We start from the raw sequence: 24,175 nt of genomic DNA, 5'->3' as shown, positions 1-24,175 counted from the left end.
AATTAGATCACACATTATACACAAGTCACAAAATGCTAAAACATAAATTATACCCTAATCTAACTTAGGACCAGCTTCTTGAGATGTACCACATTCCTGGATAAATACATTAAAAAAAAACATTTCAGCAGCCTGTTACATTAACTCCAATGCAAATAATCAATAAAAAAAAAAGCCTAACCACATGTCTAAATACAATACTTAATCAAACTTATGAAATAGTTGATGCCAATTATCAATATATATATACAACCTATGTAATGGTTTACGTGCATTACTAATCCGCAAGATGTAAACCCCGTTAAATTAGTAAATAATTAGTCAATAAATTAAATTTTAAAAAAGAAAATTAAAAATGTGAATATTATATTAAAATATGATAGATCTCTTTAAAACGAAAATTTTGACACAAATTTCAAAGCATTTGACAAAAAATTAGACCGAACGAGCCGAATCAGACCCAAACCGAATCTGTGGGCTCAACCAACCCATCACTTAAAATGAGTCAAAGCTCATCTTCCTCCCCATTTCAGCAAGAACTAAGAAGCACGCTGAAGCACAAGGAGGGGAAGACAAGGGTTTCAAACCCTTGTTTCAATTTCATCTGAGTTCTGATCGCCGCACCGTTCGCGGCTACGCATTTAGCGCGTCGAGCTCTAAATTTCATAGGTAAGTCACACCACTCATCTCAGCCTCTTAGTCTCTTGAAATTTCGAAATTTTAGGAGTTTGGTTATTGAAATTCAATGTCTTAATGTTTAGACTCAAATTAATTCGAGAAATTTGTGGGCCTTTACTCAATCAAGACATATATAAGGTGAGGACCCTCAAAATTCTACAAATTCTAGTTTATATGAGTTTGGGTATTGAATTTGGATGTGATATATGTGAATTAGGCTTGTATATGTGTATGTTGAAGTTGATTGAGTACTTTAGAGGCTTGGTGGAGTTTAGGAAGCCTTGCCTTGGAGATTTTGAGCTTTGAGGGTTTTTTTGGTGCCTTGGTGGCGTCTCGGGTTATACGCAAAAATCGGTCAAAGTATAGTTTAGGTTTCGCATATTTAATATGTAATGTTCTGTGAAAATTTAGGCTAGGTGACCATAGGATATGTTGGAATGTATGTGTATGTTTAATGCCTAGTAACCTTGATAAGAATCATGTTCTGGTTTTGGTGTGTGTGGGATGAATGATAAGTGGTGAAATGATAGTGATATGTGTAAACATGTATATTGAATAAGAACATGTTGAATTTATTGAGTTAAGATATGGTAGGCTCGGAAGGATCATTGTGGTAACAGTAAGGTTATGTTGTAACAGCTAAGACCACCCGCTAGCACGATATTGTCCGCTTTGGCACACAAGGCCTCACGGTTTTGCCTTTGACGATAGGGATGCTAGCCGAAACCCCCCATACTCACTCGTCAAAACGCGTCATGCTAGGAAGAGGTATCCACACCCTTATAAGGCATGCTTCGTTCCCCTTCCCAACCAATGTGGGACCTTACAGTCCACCCCCCCTAAGGGAGCCCAGCACCCTCGCTGGCACATCGATCCGGGCTCCGCCTCTGATACCATCTGTAACAGCCCAGACCACCCGCTAGCACGATTTTATCCTTTTTGGCACACAAGGCCTCACGGTTTTGCCTTTGACAATAGGGATGCTAGCCGAAGCCCTCCCACACTCACTCGTCAAAACGCGTCATACTAGGGAGATGTATCCACATCCTTTTAAGGCATGCTTCGTTCTCCTCCCCAACCGATGTGGGACCTTACATATGTTATGTTGGTTTTGGGGTATGGTATATTATGTATATATATGTAAATATTCTCCGGCCAGTCTTAGCTTCGCAGGCTGAGTTAGGAGCTTGATATTCTGTACTTTTGATCTTCTATCCCCACTTTCTACTTAGTTACACCTATGATCTCTAGGTTTCTTAGCACACAAGTAATCTCGTTTTTTGAGTGTTGCGCTTTTTATTTTGCGATTTTGTTTTACCTGTTTTTCAAGACTCATAGTTTATTATATTCTTTTTGCTATTATATGTATGTATTTTATTTTAGAAGTCGTAGCGTCTCGCCACTTCTGTTTTACATTCTAGATGTAAAGCTCTGTGTGGTAGGCAGGGGCGAAGCTAGACAATATTTATCGGGGGCCAATATTCTTTTTAGCTTTTTATTTTAACAAAAAAGTTAAAAATAACTCTATATATAATTTTAATTAAAAATAACAACTAAAACTTAAAATTTACTTTTTATAAGATAACTGAACATATTTTATATTAAAATAATTAAACACAAATATCTCAAAACTAATTTCAAATATTGTAAATATAAGTTGTTACATACTTGTTTTTAGAATCTTCAAATACTATTCAATTCTTTTTTAGACGTTTCCTGCAAAATTATTAAAAAATGTATTATACTTCAACCTTCATGTAAATAATTTAAATCACAACCATAACTTATGCAATAAAAAAATTAGTAACAATATTATTAGAGGTTGGTGTTGATGTAACAACGTTAGAAACATTTTCACTCTTCTAGTTAGTCTTTTTGAAAAAAGTATCTATTGTTTTCATCTTGCTCATGATTCAACTAAATTCCTACAATTAAGAATTTACATAGATAATAAGATAAACATTATGCAACTTAACTAAATTCAATTTATTTTATTTTTTGCAAATCAATAATATCACTGTCACAAACAATTAATAATGAGAAAAAAATTAAAAATAATACAAGGATAACATTATAATTACATGATTCAAAAACCTAAATTATTATTATAATATTATAAACTAGATAAATAAATAAATAAATAAATATATAAATTATTCATAAAAACAAATAAAATAAATAACTTACAAAAAAAGAAGAATGAAAGATGATAATGGAAGACCAAAGACTACTTGCTATTTTTTAAGTTGTAATGATAATAAAAATATGGAGTGATGTTTTATTTTCTAATTGAAAGAAGAGGAAAGAATGGAAAAAGTGATTTGTTGACTTTTTGTTTTTAGATTCTTCACTTTTAATATGGATTGGGGCTTTTTTTAACCAAATTTATGACCCACTATTTATAGCCCAAATAACACACTACTTTCTAAATCATTTTTTGAATGAAATTATGGATAGCATATATTTTTCAAAGGGAAAGGCCTACTTTTTATTTAGGGGGCCACTCTTTAATTTTTTTATTATTCTTGTAAGCAAAAATTTTTTTTGGAGGGGGGCACTGCCTCCCCTACTACCTAAGAAGCTTCGCCCCTGGTGGTAGGGTGTTACACGAGACCCCTGTTGCGATTTCTATAATAATATAAAAAAATATATTTACGTATGTGATCTTCAAAAATTGTAATTCGGTAAATTTAATTTTCAATTAATTTATTTTGATCAATTGCCCTTTGTTTTTGAAAAATAATAAATTATATAATTATAAACTTTTAATGTAAAGATGTTTGAAGCTAAGCTATAGCTCAAATATTATAATCTCATCGTACTCACCTAAAAGGTCGCAGGTAAAAGTGTTTGAACTTTGACCAAAAAAAAGAAAAAAAAAAGTAGAGTACATTGAATGATTAATTTAAAAAAATTAACTTATATTAAAAACTTAAAAACTCTTCTCATTACTTTAATTTATTATTTTATTAATTTGAACCCAAATATTCTTCTATTATTAATTTAGAGGGGAGAAAATCATCTTATATTCTTTCTTAAAAAAATTACTTTCTATAAATTTTAAAGGTGTTTGAATTATTTTTTTTTTAAATTCTGATCAAGGAAATAAATATACCACTTTTTTTTACTAAGCTAATAATGATAATAAAATTTTAAATACAAACATACACACAAAAATAATTAAAATTAATTACAAAATTATTCATTAAAATATTAAATATTTTATCTTTAATATAAACTCTACTAAAAATGAATAAATAAACAAAAAATAAAAAATGAAATGATCATAACACGTTCTTTCTGTGTGTCTCTAGCGTTGTCGAGAACTCTCTGGTTTAGTCCCAAAGAAAATCTCTGTAATTTTCTTCACTCTTCCCTTCTTCCCTTCTTATTCTCTTCTCCTCCTTCGTTCCCATGCATCCATCATTCACACAACGCAATCGCTAATTTAACTCTATTCCCAAACACACGCATAGCTCTCTCTTTTCTTTCTCATTCATATTCATCAATTTTCTTCAACACAACAACAATGGCTTCTTCAAAGGCAGCATCAGAAGGAAAAGCCATTGGCATCGACCTCGGCACCACCTACAGCTGCGTCGGAGTGTGGCAAAACGACCGCGTTGAGATCATTGCCAACGACCAAGGAAACAGAACAACGCCTTCTTACGTTGCCTTCACTGACACGGAACGTCTCATCGGTGATGCAGCCAAGAACCAAGTCGCCATGAACCCTCACAACACTGTCTTCGATGCCAAGCGTCTCATCGGTCGCAAGTTCTCCGATCCTTCCGTACAGGCCGACATGAAGCACTGGCCGTTTAAGGTTGTTCCTGGCCCCGCCGACAAGCCTATGATCGTCGTCAACTACAAAGGCGAAGAAAAGCACTTTGCAGCTGAAGAGATTTCTTCAATGGTGTTAACGAAGATGAAGGAAGTTGCGGAAGCTTTTCTTGGTCACACTATCAAGAACGCTGTGGTCACTGTCCCTGCTTACTTCAATGATTCTCAGAGACAAGCCACCAAAGACGCCGGCGCCATTGCCGGTCTCAATGTTTTGAGGATCATCAATGAACCTACAGCTGCAGCCATTGCTTACGGTTTGGACAAGAAGGCTTCGAGATCCGGCGAGAAGAACGTTCTGATCTTCGATCTCGGTGGTGGAACCTTTGATGTATCGCTTCTTACTATTGAGGAAGGAATCTTTGAGGTGAAGGCCACCGCCGGAGACACTCATTTGGGCGGCGAAGACTTCGATAATAGGCTTGTGAATCATTTTGCGGCAGAGTTCAAGAGGAAGCACAAGAAGGATATTAGTACGAATGCGAGAGCTCTTAGGAGGTTGAGAACTGCTTGTGAGAGAGCCAAAAGGACTCTCTCTTCCACTGCTCAAACCACCATTGAGATCGATTCGCTCTTTGAAGGTAATGCATGCATTCGATTTCATGTGAAGTTGATAGTTGAGAACTGTTAGATGAAAATTTAGTCGGATCAGTTATTAACTTTGACTGCATTTGAGTTTTTATCGGTAAAAATTTATATGCAGTTATCTTTATTTAAAGCTGATATTTAAGAGTCGTTAAATATCAAACTGACTTTTAACTATTAACTTTATTTGAATGTATTGAGTACTTAAAATTTGTAGCGGTATAATTGACAGGTATCGATTTTTATTCAACCATCACAAGAGCGAGGTTCGAGGAATTGAACATGGATTTGTTCAGGAAATGCATGGAGCCAGTGGAGAAGTGTTTAAGGGACTCAAAGATCGATAAGAGCCAAGTTCATGATGTGGTTCTTGTTGGAGGCTCAACAAGGATTCCAAAAGTGCAGCAACTGTTACAAGATTTCTTCAACGGCAAGGAACTCTGCAAGAGCATCAACCCTGACGAAGCTGTAGCTTATGGCGCTGCGGTTCAGGCCGCCATATTAAGCGGCGAAGGCAACGAGAAGGTTCAAGATCTGCTGCTCTTAGACGTCACTCCTCTCAGCCTTGGACTCGAAACCGCCGGCGGAGTCATGACGGTTTTGATTCCAAGAAACACAACGATTCCTACCAAAAAGGAACAGATCTTTTCTACTTACTCCGATAATCAACCAGGAGTGCTAATTCAAGTCTATGAAGGGGAGAGGGCGAGGACCAAAGATAACAATCTTTTAGGGAAATTCGAGCTGACCGGAATCCCACCGGCGCCGAGAGGAGTTCCTCAGATCAATGTTTGCTTTGATATTGATGCGAACGGAATCTTGAACGTGTCGGCAGAGGATAAGACGGCCGGTGTGAAGAACAAGATCACGATTACTAATGACAAAGGGAGGTTGAGCAAGGAAGAGATTGAGAAGATGGTTCAAGAGGCAGAGAAGTATAAGGCAGAGGATGAGGAAGTGAAGAAGAAAGTGGAGGCTAAGAACAATTTGGAGAATTTTGCTTATAACATGAGGAACACTGTGAAGGATGAGAAGTTTGCTAGTAAGTTGGATCCTTCTGATAAGGAGAAGATTGAGAAGGCTGTTGATGATGCTATTGAATGGGTTGAAGGGAATCAGTTGGCTGAGGTGGATGAATTTGAAGATAAGTTGAAGGAGTTGGAAGGTTTGTGTAATCCAATAATTTCCAAGATGTACCAAGGTGGTGGTGGTGCTGGTGATGTGCCTATGGGAGGTGGTGCAGATGGTGCATCTTATGGAAATGCTTCATCTGGTGGCAATAATGGTGCTGGTCCTAAGATTGAAGAAGTTGATTAAGGCAGATGGAAATGCAATTTATGTTTCATTTGAGTAGTAATATCATAGGTTGTGTGGCTTTAGAAAGGGAAAATGTTGTGCACAAGAATAATAATAATAATATAATGTTGTGAGATGTAAAATATCCTTTTATGTTATAGAGATAAAATAATTTTGAAATTACTGCTAGTATTTAGTCTTTCTTTTTGCCATCTGATTATTGTGTTTGTGCCTGATCGGAAATACTACTTGAATCAGTTTTTTTTGTACTAAAATTTCCCATGCTAATGCAAATTGTTCCATTGCTACATACAATGAATTGGGATTTTATTTTGAGATTAGAACTATGATTTTGCCTCTTGCTCTCTACAAGCCATGGAGAATGTCATGCTAGATAAAATGCTTTATTATTGTTATTGTTTTCTATTGCTAAAGAGAAGTGTAGATATCTTAGATTGAAAACAGAGCAAGTTTAAACAGAGCAAGTTTATGGTAAAGGAGAAAAGAAGCTTCATTTTGTTGAGGAACATATATATACCTTTAACCTTTGGAGATTTTGTGCTTTTGTTATTGGCTTTAAATTGATTTTCTTTCATGTCTCTGTTCTGTTTTCTGCTGAAAACATTAGCAATATTGACTTGTACAGTGACATACCTATGGCTCAATATATCATCAATATGAATGTTTCACTTCCTGCAAGTTACATATTTTGGATAGTAGCCACATGTTTGTTCAACCCCATGTGGAGCAAATGATAAGATGTCAAATTGCCAAGTTTAGAGAAGACAATACCTATGTCAAGCCCAATTGATTCCAAAATGGCTTCTATGTCATCATCAAATCATGTTATACCTGCATTGAACTACAATGAACGTGTTTGCACTTTGTTTTTTAAAGGCCTTTTCTTATAAAATAGAAGACAACTCTTATAGCATCAAAGTGTAGATAAAATACCACCAACTCCTTTTTTCCTTCATGGTGTTTTCTATGATCTATTCTTTCTCTACTTCTGTTGATAGGTCTCAACTTCTCATAAGGGACCAAGCATTCAATTTTTTCTATTCACTTCAATGGTGTTTTATTATCTCTCAAACTTCATCCTGTTGAAATTCTTTATTTTCAAAGAACTTACGAGATTTCTAGTTCTTCATATTGTCCACACTATGACAAACCATAAATTGATCTAATATTTTTTCCCGCATTTTATTTCATCTTGATCACACCATTTTAGTTGTATATTAAGTGGTCAAAGATAACAAAAATCTTGCATACAATCACATATTCCCATCTAGATTATGCTTCTCAACCATGCACATAATAATATCATAATAATTTTATTGTCTTAAACTTACTTAAATTTAAAAAAAAAAATATTTCCAGAGTGCAATATCACCTGAATCCATTTATCCTTCTAAAAGGTTCATACTTTCAGTGCCAATTAAAAAAGAAAGTTAATTGAAGACTATACTTAGCTACTCCACCCAATAATAATCAATTATCCCCCAAAAAAATCCTAATCCTAATCCTAATCCTAACCCTAACTTTTCTTTCTTGTTTCTTTCACTTGTACTCAAAATTCGGCAACGGTGGGGCATCAAAACTCTCCAGAATCGTCGTTTTGCTTCCGTCGCCACTAGACGACGGCTCCTTCTTCTCCCCTCCACCCAAGAATCCACCAAACCAAGAAGTTTTAGCCTCCGATTCCGAGGCCATTGGCGGAGAAGGCTGAGAACCGTGCTTACCCGGAAATCCGACGCCTGAAGGGTAATCGGTCGGCATAGGCTCCTCCGCCTGCGGTGCATAGATGACCTTGTTGACCATGATCCCAGCTCCTTCAAAAAGCGCCAGCAAAATACCACCGAACAAGGCGGAGCGCATGGCGGCAGCCGGTCCCTGACGCATGGCGAGAAATCCTCCGGCAGCGAATCCAGACATGATTGAGTTCCATGGATCCTCCTTCTGACGAACATACACCAAGGTGCAGTCGAAGGTGGAGAAGAGTCCACCCCAAACCGCAAAGCCTCCGCCCAGTCTCGGCGCGTTGAGACGCATTGCCTGTGACGCGCCGACGAGGCGTGAACCCTTGGGAGAGTTGAAGAAACCTTTGATGAAGTGAAAGCCGGAGCCTCCAACGGCTCCCATGCCAAAAGCGCCGCCTATGTCGTCCAGGATGCGATCAGGGCAGGGCTCGCGTAATGTCTCCGGGGTTCCCATGGCAATCAATTGGATGGTTCCCTCTCTCTAAAGAAAAGAAAGAAGAAAAAGAATATAAATAGAACAATGTAGGGTTTAGACTGCCTGAAACATAAAAACCTTGCCAAAGCTTTCAAAATTCAAATATCAATTTTTTTTAAACATAAAAAAAATTATAAATAAATTATAAATATATTTATCCTTTGTCCAATAGTTAAAAACATTGATTTTTTTTACATAAATGTTTAATTATATTTATAAATTTTTAAATAATAAATTCATAAATATAAAAAAATTTTAATAATATTTAAATAAAAATAATATTTTCATTTTAGTAATATAATACGATTTATATTTTTGTATAAATATTTGTTGTAGATATAATTAATTTATCTATAACTATACTTTTAGATTTAAAATGAAATGTATAATAGTCACAAAAAAAATGAAATGTATAATATAAAGTACAACATCATATGACGATTATTTTTTTAATGAGGTTAATAAAATATTAAGTTGTTGATAATTTTTTGTTAGTCTTTTGATATAAAATTCAATGCAAAATTGACATGCTACTAATACAGTTATATATGTTCTTGTTTTTTTTAAGTTTTTTTTGTTATGATTCAAGAATATTATAGATTTTAAACTGTTCTATTTGCATCGTACGTTGAATAAATATAAAATAACATATTCAATACACTTATTAGATAACGACGCTGATAATATTATACTAAAGTTAAAAATTTATGGTTATAAATACTATTTTTGATTTATTATATTAAATTAAAATATTTTAACATTAGTAATTTAAAATATTAATTTTTTTACACAAATATCTAATGGGTTAAGTACTTTCTCAGTTAAAATCAAAATCGTCTTCGATCTTTTTTATTATTAAAATCATGCTCAACATTACAAAACAATATAAAATCGTTCTTTCTACTTCAATTTTATTTTTTACTAAATTATCCTTCATAATTAATTTATTTACCTTTTTTTCCTTCTTTCTTCTCTTTAGAGAGAGGAAACATCCAATTGATTGCCATGGGAACTCCGGAGGCATTACTCGAGCCCTATCCTGATCGCATCCCAGACAACATAGGCGGCGCTTTTGGCATGGGAGCCTCTCCCATGGAGGCTCCGACTTTCACTTCATCAAAGGTTTCTTCAACTCTTCCAAAGGTTCATACCTCGTCCGCGCGTCACAGGCAATGTGTCTTAACGCGCCGAGACTGGACGGAAACTTTGCGGTTTTATTATTAAAAATTTTTTTTGTGATTTTTTAAAAAATTAGGATCATAGAAATATTATGATTAGAAAAATATTTATGGTTTGCAGAACAAAAAAAATCCTTAAAAGTTTGTGTTTGTAGATTCATAGAAAATTTAGTAAGTTTAATTTTTTTCATTTCACAAATGTGGGCATACATATTGGAGATATTAATTAGTCAAAGAACAATATCTTTTAAATACTTATTTTTGCAAATAATTATAATTTTTGAATTAATTTATAGGAAAGTTATCAGGTATACTGGAAATACCGGTGTTTCAGTTGTTTTAACCGTTGATTTAAATTATATATATTAATTAAAATCAACGGTTAAAACTGTTGAGATTTCTTATACTTAATTATAGAAATTCTATAACTTATTTTTAGGGATCTCTTTTTTTGTAAATATGGAAGCTATAAATTAGAATACTAAATTATAGGGTCAGTAGCTAAAAGATAGGGCCTAGAATAGTAAACAATTTTTCTATATATGTGTACATATACGTTGAAATATTATGAGAGAATACAATTGATTTTCTTCTCATAAAATAAACTTGGTATCAGGAGCCCAGGTTACGTCTAGTACAATGGGCAAGTCAGAGTCTGACCCCTCTGAACCCTCTGGCACTAAGACTGCTCCCATCATTATTCAATCTGAAAATTCATCTTTCAATGCTGGAATTGTTCTTAATGAAACGAACTATGATGTTTGGTGCCAGATGATGGAGATGCATATTGCTGAGAAGGAGAAACTCTCCTTTATTCGTGGTAAAACAGCACCACCGACTGAAAAAGATGCAAGTTACGACAAGTGGTACACAGACAACCAAAGAGTCAAGAGATGGCTATTGATGTCCATGTCTCCAGAAATCATGAAGCGATATATCCGTCTTCCTACTGCTCGTGAAATTTGGAAGGCTTTATCAAAAGCTTTCTATGATGGGGCCGATGAACTGCAAGTTTTCACCTTGAATCAGAGGGCTTTCTCTGCCAAACAAGATGGCAGAACGCTTTCTATCTATTATGGTGAATTAATCGAAATTTTTGGTGAGTTGGATCATCGCAATAAGGTGAGTATGGAATGTGAGAAAGATGTAGAACTGTATCGCAAATCCATTGAGAGACAAAGAGTGCATATCTTTCTTGCTGGTTTGGATTGTGAGTTCGATCATATTCGTGGTGATATTTTGAGAAAAGATCCAATCCCTGAATTAGAAGAATGCTACTCACTGGTTCGTCGTGAGTCTGTGCGGCTTGCAACAATGAAAGGAGAACCTGAGAAGCCTGAAGCTTCAGCCCTTGTTAGCCGGAACCGATCCACTCAACACAAATCCAATTGGTATCCCAATCAGCAAGATCGAACAGGTTCCAATCATTTTAAATCTACTGCTAGTGCTAACAAATCCACTTATAGATGCGCCCATTGTGATCAATCTGGCCATACCAAAAGTCGCTGTTTTGAACTTGTGGGATATCCGGATTGGTGGGATCATAATCGTGATCCACGAAAGAAGAATTCACACAAGAACTCCACTTCTGCAGTTGTAGAATCAAAGGCAGAACAAGATATTGAGAAAAAAGGCTCGGCTTTGGTAGCAACAGCAGGTAATGGAGGTAAAGTTTTAAATATTTACGCACCTGTTTCTAATAGTACATGGATAATTGACTCTGGTGCTTCGGATCACATGACCTTTGATTCTAGACAGGTTCCATCCCTTAAACCTTCCTCAAAAAAATTTGTCTCTACTGCGAATGGTACCTCAGCTCCTGTTATAGGAGAAGGATCCTTGTCTCTTACTGATACTTTGAATTTGGATTCTGTTTTAGTTGTTCCATCCTTGGATTATAACCTTTTGTCAGTATCTCAAATCACCTCTGCTTTATTTTGTGTTGTAATTTTTTGGCCTGAATTTTGTGTGTTTAAGGACATCCAAACAAGGCAGACGATTGATTGTGGTGTTAAGAGAGGGAATCTATATTACTTAGACATGGAGTCAAAGAGTTTGAATCAACTGTGTCAAGCATTGACAATGGACAACGATGAAGCAACAAAAAGAAAATCTGATATCTGGTTATGGCATCGACGTTTGGGACATGCCTCATTTGGTTATCTTAAAAAATTATTTCCTAGCTTATTTGCAAAATTTGATATTTCTAGTTTCCGTTGTGATACTTGTGAATATGCAAAAAGCCATCGTGCTTCATTTCCTTCAAGTTTGAATAAAAGTTTAATTCCTTTTATGGTTATACATTCTGATGTTTGGGGTCCATCCAAAGTAGTTACCTTAGGTGGAGCACGCTGGTATGTCACTTTTATTGATGATTGTACAAGAATGACTTGGGTGTGTTTGATGAAATCCAAAAGTGAGGTAAATATGTTATTCCAAAAATTTCACAAAATGATTTGTACTCAATACGATGCAAAGGTTAAGGTTCTACGAAGTGACAATGGAGGTGAATATTTGAGTTCTAGTTTTCAACAGTATTTGGAAGCACAAGGAATCATTCATCAAACTACTTGTCCTGAAACACCCCAACAAAATGGGGTGGCTGAGAGAAAAAACCGTCACCTATTGGAAGTTGTTCGTGCACTATTGATAGAGGCTCATATGCCATTGTGTTATTGGGGTGAAGCACTTACATCTGCAGCATATTTAATTAATCGAATTCCCTCCAGTACCATTGATTTCAAGACACCATACCAAGCTCTTACTGAAGCTTTTACTGAAGCTGCTACCACAACAAACTTACCTCCTCATATCTTTGGTTGTGTAGCATTTGTACATCTCCATAAACACCAGCGCAACAAATTGATTCCTCGTGCATTGCAATGTATTTTTGTGGGATATGCTACTTACCAGAAAGGGTATCGATGTTATCATCCTCCAACACAAAGAATGTTTATTACATTGGATGTCGTCTTTCATGAAGACATAATGTATTTTTCCCTTCAGCCTGAACTTCAGGGGGAGTACCAAGAGGAAGTTCTGACTTTAGATCTTCAAATATCTAAAGAAGTAGAACCCTCTACTAGAGAGGAGGTTGCTGAACTTAATGCTCGAGATATGGATGAGTTGAACTTGGGTAATGGTGAGCACCTAGAAAGGGAAGTATCAAGTCCATCATCGACATCTGAATCCCTCGAACCACAAGAAACCAATACACCAAACAACCATTCGTTAGCTGAGGATGCTCCTGATATGACTGAACCACCTAGAAAACAACTACCACCACGTCACACCAGAGGAATTCCTAAACCCACATATGAACCTGAGATTTCTAGTAAGGTCAAATATCCTATGAGTCATTATGTGTCTAACCACCGCTTGTCTGAATCAAATCGATCATTTGTAAATCAATTATCTACTGTATCTATTCCTAACAGTGTGCAGGAAGCCTTAGCCGACCCGAGATGGAAGGCAGCTATGAATGAGGAGATGGAATCCTTGCAAAAAAATGAGACTTGGGAGCTTGTTGATTGTCCTCCCGGGAAGAAAACAGTCGGATGCAGATGGGTTTATACAGTAAAGTACAAAGCAGATGGTACAGTCGAACGCTTTAAAGCAAGACTAGTGGCTAAAGGGTACACTCAGTTTGATGTGAAGAATGCCTTTCTACATGGAGAGTTGTCTGAAGTAGTCTACATGGACCTTCCACCAGGATGCATGATACCAGAAAAACACACTCAAAAGGTGTGCAGATTAAAAAAGTCATTGTATGGGCTTAAGCAATCTCCAAGGGCATGGTTTGGAAGATTCACCAAATCCATGAAGGCTTTCGGCTACAATCAAAGCAATACAGATCATACTTTGTTCTTGAAGAAACAACATGGTAAGATAACTGCACTTATTGTTTACGTAGATGACATGGTAGTAACGGGAAATGATCCTGAAGAAAGAAAGGCATTACAAAGTTACTTGTTTAAAGAATTTGAAATGAAAGACCTCGGTCCTTTAAAATTCTTCCTTGGCATCGAAGTGTCTAGGTCCATCAAAGGTATTTTTCTATCTCAAAGAAAATATACTTTAGACTTGTTACAAGAAACTGGCATGTCAGCCTGTCAGCCAGCTGATACACCAATGGAAGAAGGATTGAAGTTATCAGTTGAATCAAATCAAGTGCCAGTCGATAAAGGGCGATACCAGAGATTGGTTGGAAGGTTAATGTACTTGGCACACACAAGGCCAGATCTTGCATATGCATTGAGTGTTGTGAGCCAGTTTATGCATAATCCTGGTGAACAACATATGAATGCAGTGGTACGTATTCTGAGATATCTGAAATCTTCTCCAGGAAAAGGAATCTTGTTCACTAAAAATGCAGACTGTCAAAATGTGGATGCATATACAGATGCTGATTGGGCTGGGGCAATAGATGATCGACGTTCAACTTCTGGTTATTTCACCTTTGTAGGAGGTAATCTTGTTTCCTGGAGAAGCAAGAAGCAGAATGTTGTAGCACGTTCAAGTGCAGAGGCTGAATTTAGAGGAATGGCACTTGGACTATGTGAAACACTATGGCTAAGACTCCTCTTGATGGATTTGGGTTTTCCCCCCAAGCAACCAATTCAATTGTATTGTGACAACAAGGCTGCATGTGATATTGCTCATAATCCAGTCCAACATGATCGTACGAAGCATGTGGAAATAGATAGATTTTTCATTAAGGAGAAACTAGATGAGAAGATTCTGGAGTTACCTAAGATTCGATCAGAAGATCAACTGGCAGATATCCTTACAAAAGCAGTTTCAAGTCAAGTTTTTTCAAAATTCTTAAGCAAGTTGGGCATGTGTGATATCTATGCACCAACTTGAGGGGGAGTGTTGAGATTTCTTATACTTAATTATAGAAATTCTATAACTTATTTTTAGGGATCTCTTTTTTTGTAAATATGGAAGCTATAAATTAGAATACTAAATTATAGGGTCAGTAGCTAAAAGATAGGGCCTAGAATAGTAAACAATTTTTCTATATATGTGTACATATACGTTGAAATATTATGAGAGAATACAATTGATTTTCTTCTCATAAAATAAACTAAAACAACTGGAACACCCATATTCCCGATATACCTGAAATTCTTCCTAATTGATATTATTGAGATAGAATAAATTTAATAATTAAAATAAAAAGATTTATTTACTTTCAGAATATAATATAATATATTAGCCATCAATCTATTTTAAAGAAGAAAATGAACCCAAAAATTAAAACAGATCCTATTGAAAGCTGAAACCCCCTAATCCCCCATTGCAACATAATCAAGTTTTTCACTTTTTCTCTCAGCTGCCGCAGATCCACCGCAGACTTGTTCCAATTTCCATTCCCGTCTCTTCTTTTGCTGCCGCTAACGTCGAGGATCTGTTTTGGTAAATTTCTATTTGATTTCTGAATCAATTTTGCTATTTAATTGATAATTTACTGTTAGGTTTCTGAATTTGTTTTCAAAATTCATACTTTTTGGGGATTTGATTCATTTTCATCTGTACATTGTTTATTCGTTGCTATTTAATTGACAATTGATGATCTCTTTTTCCATTTGATTCCTTTTTCTTGTCTTCCAAAATCAAGGACATTGAATTGGTATTCTTATCCTTAGATTTTGATGTGTGGTTGTTCATTCGGGTGTATGATTATTATACACTTGTTGAATTCAAAACTTGTTTTTAGATATTAACCAATTAGTTTTGCTTCTTCGGTTACTTTGGATGCAGAGTCATAGGAGTGAATCTCAACCATATAAGAAACTTGTAGTAATTCAAACTACCATCAAGGTCATAGAGGTTTCTAGGGAGATAATAATAATAATAAAAATATCAACAGCATCACAAAACAATGACGGATTACCACTTTGTGTACAAAGATGTGGAAGGAGCATCAACCCAATGGGATGACATTCAGAGGAAGCTTGGCAATCTCCCTGAGAAACCGCCCGCATTCAAGCCTCCGCCCTTCGCCCCCGCCCCCGATCCTGATTCCCTCCCCAAAGACAAGGCTTGGCTTGATTCCAAAAATGAGGATGAACTTGAAGACCTTGAAGATGATCTCGATGACGATCGCTTCCTTGAGGAGTACAGGTTGGGTGTTTTGCATTATTGCATTTATTTTTATATACATTGATTTATATTTCATTAGAGAGAGAGGCTCATTATTGAAAAAGATGATATAGTCATTTGCTTTAGCTGGTATATAAGGCACGGAGGATAATCCTTATAAGAATTTATTTAAATAGATTTAATTATACATGAAATAAATGTAGATATGATGTATGACATAGTACTGTTGGTGCCATTTGATCAATGTAGTTGATCCCACCTGGTTGGATAATGGTAGTTGTTGTTGGTAGATTGTGTTCTGTTGATTGAAATTTGGTCGGTAATTATGGTTTGTTTTGCTCCAGTTTGATGAATTTAAGGTTCATAACAAATAATGTCGAACAAGGATATCAAACTCTAGAGTTCATTTGAAGTCATGAAGCTTAGATAAAATTGAATTGTGAAATATTACTCAAACTCAATTTAGGGACTTCATAAACTCGAGAGTTCAATATCCTTGATGGAGATATGGAATAGTCTATTTATATTAATGTTTGGTTAGTTCGTTAAGATTTGGATTGGGAGTTTGGCATGGGAATGAATGATGAATTAGGTGTAAGTAGATTAGGTCTTGTTTTTATTCTATATCTTATGATATAAATCATTGTGCTTTAATAGGAAGAAGAGATTGGCTGAGATGAAGGAAGCAGCTAAAGTTTTGAGGTTTGGATCTGTGGTTCCCATTTCAGGATCTGATTTCGTTCGAGAGGTTTCACAGGCTCCCTCTGATGTTTGGGTGGTTGTCATCCTTTACAAAGATGGGTATGCTACATGACATTTCTAAGTTCAAATTACAGGAAATGTTTGTGCACACCACACGTCCCCATATAGTATCTATAAATTACTTGGATGATCCAAATTTGTTTAATTTTATTGTTATGCTTCTTGTGCTGATTACTGAAGTCTGTTGTACTTTATTTTTGATAGCATTGCTGAATGTGGGGTTTTGATGCAATGCATTGAAGAATTGGCTACAAGATATCCTGCAACAAAATTTGTCAAGATAATATCAACTGACTGCATTCCCAACTATCCAGATCGAAATCTGCCCACCGTATTGGTATACAACAATGGAGCAGTCAAAGGAAACTATGTTGGCATGCGTAGTTTTGGACGAAGATGCACTCCTGAAGGTATTTACAAGATTGCTATTCTTATTATTTTTCTAATCTTACTTTTGATCACTGCTGATGCTCAATATATTAATATCCTTTAATCTACTAACAAATTATGTTACCTTCAACTAACTAATACTGTTATTTGTATACTGTAATTAGTTGGATTTTTTCTTAATCTCTACCATTTCAATATCATTCCTATATCCAATACAGTATTGTACTCCATCCGTGGAAGTTTTTGTTCTTTTTTATTCTATTACCATTCATGCCTTGTGAAATCCCTAGCATAAATGAAAACCATATGAACCATGTCTATGCTACCTTGCTGGTAAAATCATACAAATTCTTCTATATAAATTATAATTTTACTTATGGCATTGAATTCATTGATGACGAAATATCAGGTGTTGCATTGATTCTGTGCCAATCGGATCCTGTACTAAACGATGGTCAAAATAGAAACGAGCAATCAAGAGAAGCTGTCATTGAAGGAGTTCGGAGAAAGTTTATCGAGAAAGTTGTCGTCGATCATGAAGATCGTGACGATGATGGTTCCTCAAGTGATTAGCATTTTGTTTTGGCAACATGTGGTTTTCTTTTAAGTAGATCTTTTTCTTCTTCTTTCAATTTACATGAAATTAAGTGATTTTGAATTTTGATCCACCCACAATTTGCTTCTGCTAGGAAAGTTTATGTACTGGTGTTAATGGTGTTGTACTCTATAAAAGTTATAATATTTGTGCCAAAATTGTAGCTTCTTGTGTGATTCTTCATGTTGTACTTCCATAGATTCTAAAACTCCATAGATTCTAAAACTGATTCTAGTACATATCATATAGCTCATTTTTTTATACGAATAACTATAAATTTTGATGATGGAGAGAAGGCTGGAATTGAAGAAAAAGTATATTTACTTTACATATTCTTATTTTGGAATAAAATATGTCCAAAAGAATGAAAGACGGTTGTTCTATATAGTGATAATTCATTCTATAATCTCATAATAGTGAAAATGTTTGTGAAATTAATCAGTTTCTTGCAAATCATGATCAACTCACTTGTGACATTTGTGAGTTTTACCAATTGGGTGGTAGAAACACGGTTTCGCATGCTTTTTGTAATTGACTAACTATGAAGCAACACATTTGGTTGAGTTGCCGTATTTGCGTGTCGGACACATTTTGGACATGACACTTATCTATATTCGTTCGTCCATGTTTTAATAAAAAATAAAAAAAAAGTTCGGACACACTTAAATATTATTACGTATTAGCATATACAGTCTTATTCTTAACATATATTCTTAAAATGGGCTTAAAAATAATATATATCATTATTTATTAAAACAAAATATTTTATATAGTTAAAAAATGACATTAAAAACAGTTAAAAAATTATTTTATATTTTAATGCCAATAAAATATTAAAAATTTATTATAATTTATCTAAAAAATACAACATATTTTATATATGCTGTATCTCCGTGCCTTATAAAATTTTAAAATTCGTGTGTCTGCGTATCCGTATTGTATCATATCCCGTGTCAGTGTTGACTAATTGCACATAGCTCTTGGATTATTTCAAGACTCAATACAAACAAGTGTTGAGTAGGTACATAATTTGAATTATTTCTAGTCAGGACAAATTGGAAGACTTGTTCCATTTCAGTAGTGTTCCCACATGCTGAATTGAATTCAAACCATGCGTATATATCAAATGTGTTCAAACTAAGACACTAGGGTTAGAGAGTGTAAAATAAAAGTGATATATATCAATATGAATAATAGCAAAGTCTATGCAAAACAATAATGTTTGATTTACTTATTTATTTGAGAGTGTTATATTGTAGTTATCGCTCTTTAAGATGATACATAAAAGAGAAAATATAATTATAATTAAACCATATGTTTTAGGACTAGAGAAGGTTAATAAAAGAGCTTTGCCTTTATTTTAATTGTAATTAAACCATATATGGTTTAGTATGTGGTAGTTTCCTTAGTTCTATCTTATCTAGGAATGCCTCATACCTAGGTTGACTATTTCTTCTATATATACCTTTATAATAGTACACTACATGTGATTAATTATAACATATTTCTAATTACAAATAATTTTAAAATATAATTATGTAAATAGATTAAGGAAATGACAAACAAAATATTTTAATTTTAGAAAAAAAAATTAGTAAGTAGACAAAAAAAATCCTATTTTTATACAACTCACTTTTTTCTTTTCAGTTGCTCTTCCTTTCTTTTTTATTTAATAAAAGCACTAAGAGCTTCTTTGGGTGATTTTCTAAGAAAAGATCTTTTTTCGAGATATTTTTTTTTAAAAGATCTTATGAAAAGTAAAAGTAATTTTATGTTTGGATATCTCATGCAAAAAGATCTTTTTATCTATCAATTATGTTTGGGTATAACAATATAAAAGTACTTTTTTGTTTATTTATTACATGAAAAACATCTTTTTTTAAGAAAAAAAATCTTTTAAAAAAAGATGTAAATTATAACTTCTCAAAAAAAATGTTTTTTTTCTAGTACTTTTACTTTTACTACTAGAAATTTGCCAAATACGTTAAAAAATAAAAAAAGATCTTTTTTCATTAAAAAAAATCTTTTTTAATCAAAATAATGACACCCAAACAAACACTAATGAAAGAAATTGATTAATATTGTCTCCTATTTTTTTTTAAATCAACAGTTATTTGTGACTAAACTATTTTTTTTTTAAATGGACAACTATAATATTAAGTTATAAAAAGAATAAAAAGTCATAACATGTGATTATATAGAGACAACCAAAAGTATATGATTATAAAAAACAAGTTATGTTACTATCATTGACTTAGAGAGTTGAGTTGACTAAGTCAACTTTTGCATCTCTTGTCCTATTTCTAATAATCTAAATAAACAAGTAAGCCATAGCGCTTGAACAATCCATTATATATACACATACATAATGTAGTACTTTCAAATGTTATGAGCCAAATAGCTTATTAATTAGAGAATTTAAAAAAAAATGAAGGTGCTTTCTGTATTCCTAATTTCTCTCTGTGCTTTCCACATATTGTTCTCTACTACTCTTATGGTTTCAGAAGCAAGACCCTTGCCACTTAACTTAGGTACGTAATAATATTATTACTAATTAATCAAACATACCGTTTCCTATTTTGGTGTTATATTCTCCTAACATAAACATAGCTTAAATAATAAACTGGGTTGATCGAATAGTCAGCTCATTTGTCTGTTTAAATAAGTGTTAAGGATTTGAATCTCGCCTTATGCATGTAGTAACTCATTGGTCAACACCAGACCCTTAAACAAAACTCAGAATCACGGCGAATTAATCATTGACCTGTCGGGTTGAAGGATACTGTGAGCAACAAAAACAACATAGCCTAAATATTATTAATTCTTTTATGGGTAAATTAAAGTATATTTTTTGTTCTTAAAGTTTGATAAAAATTTTAAAAATATCCCTAAGTTTTGTTTTGTTTCAATTTTGTTCCAAAAGTTTTCGATTTGCATTAAATATACCTCTGGCAGCAAATTTTTAAAAAAATTTAAGATTAATTTAACAATTTCATAAGAATAACCCTCAACACATGTAGACCAAACATAATTTTTATGCATTATTATTATTATATTCTTTTTAAATTTTTTGAAAAATTAACAGTCAAAGATATATTCGATACAAATAAAAAATTTTTGAGACAAAATTAAAACGAAATAAAACTTAGGAATATTTTTGATATTTTTCACAAATTTCAAAAACAAAAAATATACTTTACTTTTTTATTTTATTAAGGAACATATATTAATTAACTAATCAACAAGTATTATTAAAAACTAAGTATGATGTTGTATATATGTTTATGCAGAGAAATGGAGCAATTGGTTAATGGAAATAAAGATAGAGCCTGTGGTGGGAAAATTGTTGCGTCCATCACCATCTCGTTCACCTCCTTCCCCAAATCCTAACCCACCAAAAGGACCAGGAGGAGTTTCATCATTATCTCATAACACTGCCTCAGCTTAATTAATTATTAAGCAATATTATCATGAATATTCATAATTAAGTGCTTATGTATTATTTTTCTTTTATAACTAGTCAAAGGTTTCATCAGTAATAAAAAAAAAAGGATAATTTATTAGTTGTTTTTAATTATAATTAAGTATGTAATTCTAGCTTAGCTAGCTAGGATTTTAAGATGCAGGTACTTAGTTAATGTGTTTAGATTAACGTTTATAAATAAATGTTAGTATGAATGTATTTTTGTAAAATTAATTTTGATTAAAATTAGATTAATGTACTTAATTAGTTGGTTGGTTATATTGTATTTGGTCGTTGTTACGTACTAATTATAAATAATTATACTATATATGGTTTTCAATTTTTAAATAATTATTTACGAATATATAGTATTGCATGGCTATGTTCTATAATAACTTCAACAAAGTCTTGTCATTATAAAATTTAATTTTATTCTAAATTCTAAACTCTAAAATTTTACGAGTAATTTTGAAAGACAAAATCCGTTGCTAAAATTATTTAGTAATCTAATATACAGAATACTTTATATTTTTAGGAGACCACTTCGATAAAGATATTAAAAATGTCTTTTTTTTAAGATATTTATATGTATTATGATATTATTGGATATTTTTATTAAATCGGTTAATAATTTATTTTTTAATAAATCATAATAAAATCGGTTTATTTATAGCAACAATAATAAATCCAATTGTCCGCACTATAATTATCAGATCCGATTTGATCCGACCGATTTACACAATCTAAATTGAATTATGTTTAAATTTTTTGATAAAAAGATAAATATATATTTGATTTTTGTTTAAAAAAAAAAACCATAATCCAGTGTGTTATGTAAATTAATCAGTTTGACCGGATCTGATAACAATTGAGTTTATTGTTATTATTATAAAAAAAAATCAGTTTTATTCTAATTTGTTAAGAAATTTAAAAATAACCGATTCATTAATACGTCCAATAATAATGCGAAACATAAGTGTCTTTACAAAAAGACGTTTTACGCGTCTTTACCAAAGTATCCTCCGTGTTTTTAACTAATCAAACCTCCTAAAAACAGATAATTTATGTATACAAAGTTTTCATGTCTCATCACACTAATAATCAAATTAAAGATTACAAACACAATCACCAAAAGCAGATAATTCTTTTCTAATTGTTACATTATTAATCAAATTAAAGGTTACATAACACAATATAATCACACCAATACATATCTATTGAGTAACTAATCATCCAGATCCAAGAAAGAAGCATTATTATATTATTAATTATATATTATAAGGTAAAAACTCAGATGAATTCGACTTCACGTGAAGTTGATACCTGAGAGTCGTTAGATAAAAATTTAGTCAAATCAGTCAAATTATTTAACGGCTCTCAGATATCAACTTCATGTGAAGTCGACTGTACCTGAGTTTCCATCATATTATAAACATTTGTAAATCAAGCTGAGGCAGTGTTATGGATTGGAATGAAATCCAAAGAGGAGAATTTGTAGGCAATGACATGATTATTGTTGTTGGAGGGTGGTGGTGGTGATGAAACTCCTCCTCCAACTCCTGGTTTTGGTGGTGGATTTACTTTTGGTGGAGGTGGTGTGCTTCTTGATGGACGATTCACATAATAATTATCATTTTTTATTATCCATTTTTTGCTTCCACAATCTATATCATGCATGGATAATTAATTAAATAATTATTGGCTATGTATTAATTAACCATAAAATAGGAAATAATTAATTACAAGATAAAATAAGCAAAAGAAGAACCACCAATAACTAATTATCATCCTAAAATAATTTTTTCTAAAAATTTAGACTGATAGGACAATAAATAATATAAATAATTATATCTCTATATATCTCTTTATATAAATTTTTTATGCTTAAATTATTCTCTTTTTTTTTTTTGAAATAATAAAAAATAAAAATCATGATATTATTTCATAAAATTATTTGTTCAAAAACTTTAACATAAAAAAAAAAAACATAAATAATTAGATACTTACTGAAAATAAGTGGCAAGGGTCTTGCCTGTGTGGCTATAAAAGTAGCATGAAGAACACAGAGAGAAATAATAAGAAAGGTAGAACAGATTTTCATGTTGTATATGTATATTATTTGTGAATTAATTTTTATATGGAACTAATTAGGTACTCACTACACTGATCATTTTGGTGTATAAGCTAGTAGCTATTTATAAAGCTCACAACATAATTAAATGATGATACATGCATGCAAATGTATTAAAATAATAACTATATAATAATAAAGAAAATGCCAAAGTGATGATACACGTTTAATAATCAATCATATTTTCCTCCTTAGTTGCTACTTGCTTTATTTTTATGCTTGCTCCACTGCGCCCAACTCAACTTTATATATGTCCACTGACACATTTTGTAACACTATATTATTTTGTTCTTGGATGGACACAATAATTACATTTTAATTATTACTAGAAATATAGTTACTATGACATGTGTTATGTTGTACCAATCATATAAATGTAACTAGAGTGAGACCCGTGCAATGCGCGAAAAAGTAGATTATTTATATTATATAGTATATTTTAATAAATGTTATATTAAAAATATGTTAGAGAACATATTATAAATAGATTTTGAATTTATTTATTTATAAAAAAGACGTAGATTATTTATAGGAGTGGAGCTAGATGAAATATTAGAGGAGAAAAAAATATTTACACAATAAAATAAGACTAAAATAAAATTTTAAGAAAGACTAAACTGAAATTTACATATAATTTACATGTAAAAAATTAAAATTATGGAGGAGCCATTGCCCCCCTTTTTATGTATGTAGCTCCGCCCCTGGTTATTTATATAAGAGTTATATAAAACTGCATTTTTATTTTTTTTTTTATTTTTCGTTTTGCATTAATTGCTATACTTTGTCTTTTCTTATGTTTTTTGTTTGTTTGTTAAATAAAAATGTTATATTAAATTTAAGAAATCTTTTATAATTAGTATGAGAAATTAAGAAATGAAGAATAATAAGAGTCTTAATATGTATAAGTTGTA

At 32.8% G+C, this 24,175-nt stretch overlaps 3 protein-coding genes, 1 long non-coding RNA gene and 1 pseudogene across 5 annotated transcripts; 4 read left to right on the top strand and 1 right to left on the bottom strand.

Moving 5' to 3' along the window:
* Positions 1-3,972: 3,972 nt before the first annotated feature.
* On the top strand, positions 3,973-6,582 carry LOC107618252 (heat shock 70 kDa protein). The gene is made up of 2 exons (XM_016320263.3): positions 3,973-5,102; positions 5,339-6,582. The coding sequence occupies exons 1-2, from the start codon at positions 4,208-4,210 to the stop codon at positions 6,421-6,423; spliced, it is 1,980 nt and encodes a 659-aa protein (XP_016175749.1). The 5' UTR covers positions 3,973-4,207; the 3' UTR covers positions 6,424-6,582.
* A 1,129-nt stretch (positions 6,583-7,711) lies between these two features.
* Positions 7,712-8,668, bottom strand: LOC107617730 (mitochondrial import inner membrane translocase subunit TIM17-2 pseudogene; annotated as a pseudogene). The gene has a single exon (XR_015899021.1). The product of XR_015899021.1 is annotated as a mitochondrial import inner membrane translocase subunit TIM17-2 pseudogene (transcript).
* Positions 8,669-10,421: 1,753 nt separating this feature from the next.
* Positions 10,422-11,474, top strand: LOC148543499 (uncharacterized; the record flags this gene model as incomplete). The annotated part of the gene is made up of 1 exon (XM_088498025.1): positions 10,422-11,474. A coding segment is annotated over exon 1 (1,020 nt), but the record flags the coding sequence as incomplete, so codon positions are not given.
* A 3,572-nt stretch (positions 11,475-15,046) lies between these two features.
* On the top strand, positions 15,047-17,828 carry LOC107617728 (uncharacterized). The gene is made up of 5 exons (XM_016319575.3): positions 15,047-15,236; positions 15,582-15,944; positions 16,581-16,724; positions 16,890-17,095; positions 17,485-17,828. The coding sequence occupies exons 2-5, from the start codon at positions 15,703-15,705 to the stop codon at positions 17,646-17,648; spliced, it is 756 nt and encodes a 251-aa protein (XP_016175061.1). The 5' UTR covers positions 15,047-15,236; positions 15,582-15,702; the 3' UTR covers positions 17,649-17,828.
* Positions 17,829-20,039: 2,211 nt separating this feature from the next.
* On the top strand, positions 20,040-21,459 carry LOC107617733 (uncharacterized). Its single transcript, XR_001615054.3, has 2 exons — positions 20,040-20,201; positions 20,961-21,459. It is a non-coding gene; the product is annotated as an uncharacterized LOC107617733 (long non-coding RNA).
* Positions 21,460-24,175: the final 2,716 nt, after the last annotated feature.

The sequence above is a fragment of the Arachis ipaensis genome, chromosome B9, assembly GCF_059453495.1.
Source record: "Arachis ipaensis isolate K30076 ecotype BB chromosome B9, ASM5945349v1, whole genome shotgun sequence".
Taxonomy (NCBI): Eukaryota; Viridiplantae; Streptophyta; class Magnoliopsida; order Fabales; family Fabaceae; genus Arachis; species Arachis ipaensis.
The sequence above is the reverse complement of the archived record's forward strand: the minus strand, read 5'-3'. Positions and strand labels throughout refer to the sequence as shown.

What these genes read in the sequence shown, in the direction of transcription:
- LOC107618252 (XM_016320263.3), top strand. Translation starts at nt 4,208, where the DNA reads ATGGCTTCTTCAAAGGCAGCATCAGAAGGAAAAGCCATTGGCATCGAC. An exon ending in GATCGATTCGCTCTTTGAAG is followed by an intron (nt 5,103 to 5,338) that starts GTAATGCATGCA and finishes TATAATTGACAG; the next exon opens with GTATCGATTTTTATTCAACC.
- LOC107617728 (XM_016319575.3), top strand. Translation starts at nt 15,703, where the DNA reads ATGACGGATTACCACTTTGTGTACAAAGATGTGGAAGGAGCATCAACC. An exon ending in CGCTTCCTTGAGGAGTACAG is followed by an intron (nt 15,945 to 16,580) that starts GTTGGGTGTTTT and finishes GTGCTTTAATAG; the next exon opens with GAAGAAGAGATTGGCTGAGA. An exon ending in GTCATCCTTTACAAAGATGG is followed by an intron (nt 16,725 to 16,889) that starts GTATGCTACATG and finishes TATTTTTGATAG; the next exon opens with CATTGCTGAATGTGGGGTTT.